This window comes from the organism of the source record quoted next (assembly GCF_019968985.1).
Source record: "MAG: Porospora cf. gigantea B chromosome Unknown PgB_NODE_2002_length_4340_cov_142.773, whole genome shotgun sequence".
In the NCBI taxonomy this organism is placed as follows: Eukaryota; Apicomplexa; class Conoidasida; order Eugregarinorida; family Porosporidae; genus Porospora; species Porospora cf. gigantea B.
The window spans coordinates 1-4,340 of NW_027178782.1; the positions used below are offsets into that span (position 1 = coordinate 1).

Consider the following 4,340-nt stretch of genomic DNA (forward strand, 5'->3'; position numbering starts at 1 on the left):
ATCACCTCCAGACTCAGTGGATCCCGAGCTGAAATGCCCCAGCTGCACATGGCATCTGAATGGCCTCTCGCCTCCATTACAAAGTCAAATGGTGTGCTGTGACAATTGCGATTCCTGGTACCATTTTGAGTGAGTTATCAGCGTTGCCCTTAATGCAGGTGTGTCGATTACACATCCGCAGAGACGTGGTACTGCTCAAAATGTATTTAGCTGAGCCTTCTGAAGTAATCGAATCTTTGCCACCACTAGCGGAGACGTGATAAAAGCTTCTCGTTCCTCAAACGGATTGTGCCGTTAATTGCATCGGGTAGTTCCACAATATACCGTGCTGGGTTCCCTCCAAACATACATTTAGTTGGTACCTTGGTTCCGGGAAGCACGACGGACCCTGGTTGAATAACCGCAGACGCCGATACTACGACGCCTTCGCCAAGCTTGGATTCGGCACCGATCTCTACATGATCTCCAACAGCCTTGGCCCGAATGTCGCACCTGGGATAAACAGTGACATAGTTCCCAAAGATGACGTCTTCGCCAGGGGGAAGTATTTCTACATCCTCCCCAATGATGCAGTGAGAACCCAAGCGAATCTCGTTGACGGAGGCATCAAAGTGGCATCCAGATGACACGAAGCAGTCATTTTGCAGGCGGACGTTTTTCAGATTCTTCATGCTGCATTAAAGGGATCCGCTGAAGCTTACTCGCTTTCGACAGCGATAAAACTGCGGCTGTTGGTTATGTGCCATTCCGCAGGGCTGAGCTGTAGAGAGTCCAGCGTCACGCTCAAAGGGTCGAATGACGACTTTCCATCTGAGGCGCCCAATTGTTTCCAGTCGTGGTCGAACATGTGCCGCTCTGGAGGAACTTAAAAAGAAATTTGCAAATGACTAAGACCATCATCGCGACTCGCTATTTATTGTCTGTGCATCTACGGAACGACGGCATTTGGGTTGAACAGAAGTCATCGGTAGTCGACGATTTGGCGGCATCGTTCCCGACAGACCAAGACGTGAAAGTGGTGGGCGAGCCGCTGGTTCTGTTGTCTCCGACAAAGCCAACACGAGTGCCACTGCCTCCGCACTCCGAGTTTCCCCGGCCGCTATCGTGCTGCGATTTATCTTCGACTGTCTACAATGAGCTGGCCGCATCGCTTGGGTGCGTACTGGAAGAGAAGAACACCGTGCCGGTGTTCATAGAGCACTGCAGCCGTGATGAATCTTACGCTTCTGAAGTCCTTAACCCGCTGTTTCATTCCACTTCTATGGCCTACGACCTCAATTTCGTCGGTGACAACCATCCCGCTTTTGCTGATACCAACGAACAATTTGCCAAGAGGATCGCTGCTGTACATTCTCCTGGCGACACCATAATCGTGTTAGGGTACAGGCTCCAGCTTGTGCCACGCTACCTGAAGATGCTGGATGCGACTAAGAATGCGATGATTGCATTCTACTTCCCCTCCGTTTTCCCTTCTTATGAAACGTACCTAGCTGCTCCTGAAAGTAGAGGGCTCCTCAGAGGAGTGTTGGGTGCAGATGTGGTGGGATTCCAGACACTCGAGGATCAGATGAATTTCCTATGCTGCTGCACGCGAATCCTCGGTGTGGAGGTCACCAACAACGATGTGATTATGCCCAACGACGTCTGCAACACGCGGTGCCGAGTCTTCTTCTCTCCCATGGGATCTGACGTGTCGCGATTGAATCGCATCGTCAGTGAAGGAGAGTCGGAGATTCACCTCAAGAAAATCAGGTCCACTTTCAAGAACCGCCAGGTTGTCCTCTCTGTTGACAGTTTGTTGAACACGCAAGGGGTGCCTCAGAAGCTAGCAGGCTTCCACGAGTTTCTCGTGCAGTACCCTGAATTGGGCAGAAACACCGTACTCATTCAGGTCTGCCTCTGTGGCGACGTCCAGGCAGGTGACGGAGCGTGCCCAACGTACGTCAATGCCAAGGAGTACCGTAAGACTCAGGGAGCGGTCCAAAAGTTGCTGTCCGAGATACATCACTGTGTCGGCAGTATCAATTCTGAGTGGGGGACACTAGAACATGTTCCCATTCATTTCCTATGTCTACCTGCCGACCTCCGGCAGCTTCTGCCTCTCTACGTTGTCGCTGATGTTTTCGCTTGTACTAGTCTCAAGGAGGCCGCCAATCCTACGATCAACCAGTTCATATTGTGCCAGTCGATGAATGACGTGAAGAATAAGGCTGCTCTGGTGCTTTCAGAGTTCTCGGGATGCTCATCGCTCTTGAAAGCTTCCTGTCTCATCATTAACCCATGGAACCCAAGGCGAACGGCCCAAGCGCTGTACCAAGCCCTATGCATGTCCCAAAAGGAGCGCTATTCTCGCTTCCTATATGCCTACCAGCAGATTACGAACCGATGCCTGCTTAGTTGGCGCCACAACCTGTGCGACAACCTGAGTGACGCCCAAGCGTGCCGACAAAGGTACCGTCCGGGAGCTCACCTGCCCACAGCAACCGCTGTCAACTTTATGCTCGCGGCTACCAGGCGCATCTTCATTCTCTCCGTCCCCAATTGCATTACCGATGGACGCTCGTTTCACACAGACCCTGAGCACGCTCTCCCAGCCCGAATTTTAAACACTCTCCGCATCCTATCAATGGATCCAGACACCGTGCTGGTGATGGCAAGCAGCTTGTCGAAAGGCAAGTTGGACCTTCTTATGAAGAAGCGTGGGTGAATGAAGGGCGTTCACACAGTCCCAGGTGCCTACTACATTGCGGAGGGTGGCAGCTACATCCGCTGCCCACACCAAAGTGACTACGAGGACACCTCTACCTACGTATCGCGATTCCAGAAGGCCGAGGAGGGCATTGGGGCGGACGCCGGAGTATCGGACGAGCTGGAGGAGGACCAGATTAAGGAATGTCTAGACAGTCTGGAAGACGCATTCACCTTCTTTGGCCAGCGTACCCCTGGTGCCATCGTGTCCCGTTCGGAAACTTCTCTTTCGTTCCAGTACGTGGACAAGTTCAAGGAGCACGCTGAAGACCAGGCACTGAAGCTGCTCTCTCACATATATGAGGCACACAACCTACCGCCACTGGTGGATGTGATTGTGAGTCACAACGGAATTCGGGTCCGTTACTCTCCGTGGTCGCTGAAGCGCGTTATGTTCTTTGTGATCCACGACATCTTTGCGACTCGGGGCTGGAAGTCGGGTGTCCGATGCTTTTCGGCCATCGACCTCCCAGTGAAGGACGAATCCATTTTCGATACCATTCGCAACACTGTGACGGAGCTTAACCGAGGCCAAGCTGTCAAATTCGATCCCCAGGCTGCAGTGTCAATCTCCGTTTCCGATCAACCTCTCGCAACGAAGAGTCAAGATATGATGTGGAAGCCGCAGTATGAATGTGAGGCCAATGACGTACTCCGAAGCGAGTCGGAGACGATGAACAGTGACGATGTGGGACATCGTCTGCTGGATCTACTGGAAGATACCGGCAGTTCAGTGCTGGACCGCAATCCTTGGAGCCTCATGTCGGAATCGCTGGGACCGAAGGACTTGTACACAACTCGAAAGCACATTCAATTTCAGAAGAAGAAGTTCTTCGGAGAGCCTCGAGTGAGTTCCACTGAGGACCTCGGCCTCAAGGCCCCAGACGTGCTTTGCGTTGGGGTTGGTCTCAAGGAAACCTGGAGCGACTTCTGTGTCGTCAATCCTGGAGTGAGCCGCGCCGAAATTCTTGACACAGACCATTCAACTCACTCTTAATGAGATCGGACGCAAGATTTCTTGGTTGCACAGAGCATAAATCAAACATCGATAGCCACAGAGAAATTTATACGGTAGAGAGACTTGAGGATCGTGACCAGGCTAGGATCCTGAGTCTGTCGGAGCATCGCGTTGAGTGCGGAGCGACATTTGTCGAGTCGTTCCGACCACACGTTGACGTCAGATCCGGTAATTGCGGCCTGGTTCATCCGTTCTACGCACGTTGTGGCGTGGTAACTGATCAGTCGCGCTTTGGCAACAAGTGACGCGAATTCTGAGGAAAAGAAACTCTCTTGGGTAGCACTTGCGGGAGCGCTGCGAAGGATTTCCTGGCACCTGAGCTGCCAGATAGTGGAGAAGGTGGACAGGATGACCATCGTGAGCCGACTGCAACCAGATACGCGGCACAGAGACTGAAGGTCAAGATAGCTGACCACATGAGGCAGACAGGTATGGAACAGGGTAGGGCTTTCGCGAGAACGCATAACCCTTTCGGCGTTCCCTCCAGCCACAAGCAGTGGCACTTCGGGCGTCGTAAGGGGCAGACTAAGTCTATAGGGGCTCTCGCAGTGAGAGAATGCGCTGGGGTACACTC

The 4,340-nt window shown here is 52.6% G+C and overlaps 3 protein-coding genes across 5 annotated transcripts; 1 reads left to right on the forward strand and 2 right to left on the reverse strand.

Annotated features, from left to right (window-relative positions):
* Nucleotides 1–245: 245 nt before the first annotated feature.
* KVP17_000319 (uncharacterized protein) lies at nucleotides 246–671 on the reverse strand (the record flags this gene model as incomplete). Its single annotated transcript, XM_068520430.1, has 1 exon — nucleotides 246–671. The coding sequence occupies one exon, from the start codon at nucleotides 669–671 to the stop codon at nucleotides 246–248; it is 426 nt and encodes a 141-aa protein (XP_068377167.1).
* A 212-nt stretch (nucleotides 672–883) lies between these two features.
* On the forward strand, nucleotides 884–3,745 carry KVP17_000318 (uncharacterized protein; the record flags this gene model as incomplete). 3 transcript variants are annotated; one of them, XM_068520423.1, is made up of 2 exons in its annotated part: nucleotides 884–2,699; nucleotides 2,727–3,745. In XM_068520423.1, 2 exons carry the CDS (start codon nucleotides 884–886, stop codon nucleotides 3,743–3,745), a joined length of 2,835 nt encoding a protein of 944 aa, XP_068377166.1. The 3 variants fall into 3 exon arrangements, with proteins under 3 accessions (XP_068377166.1, XP_068377165.1, XP_068377164.1); XM_068520422.1 differs by lacking the exon at nucleotides 2,727–3,745 and having other exon boundaries at nucleotides 884–2,707; XM_068520421.1 differs by lacking the exon at nucleotides 884–2,699 and having other exon boundaries at nucleotides 2,708–3,745.
* Nucleotides 3,746–3,786: 41 nt separating this feature from the next.
* Nucleotides 3,787–4,230, reverse strand: KVP17_000320 (uncharacterized protein; the record flags this gene model as incomplete). The annotated part of the gene is made up of 1 exon (XM_068520446.1): nucleotides 3,787–4,230. The coding sequence occupies one exon, from the start codon at nucleotides 4,228–4,230 to the stop codon at nucleotides 3,787–3,789; it is 444 nt and encodes a 147-aa protein (XP_068377168.1).
* Between the last annotated feature and the right edge of the window lie 110 nt (nucleotides 4,231–4,340).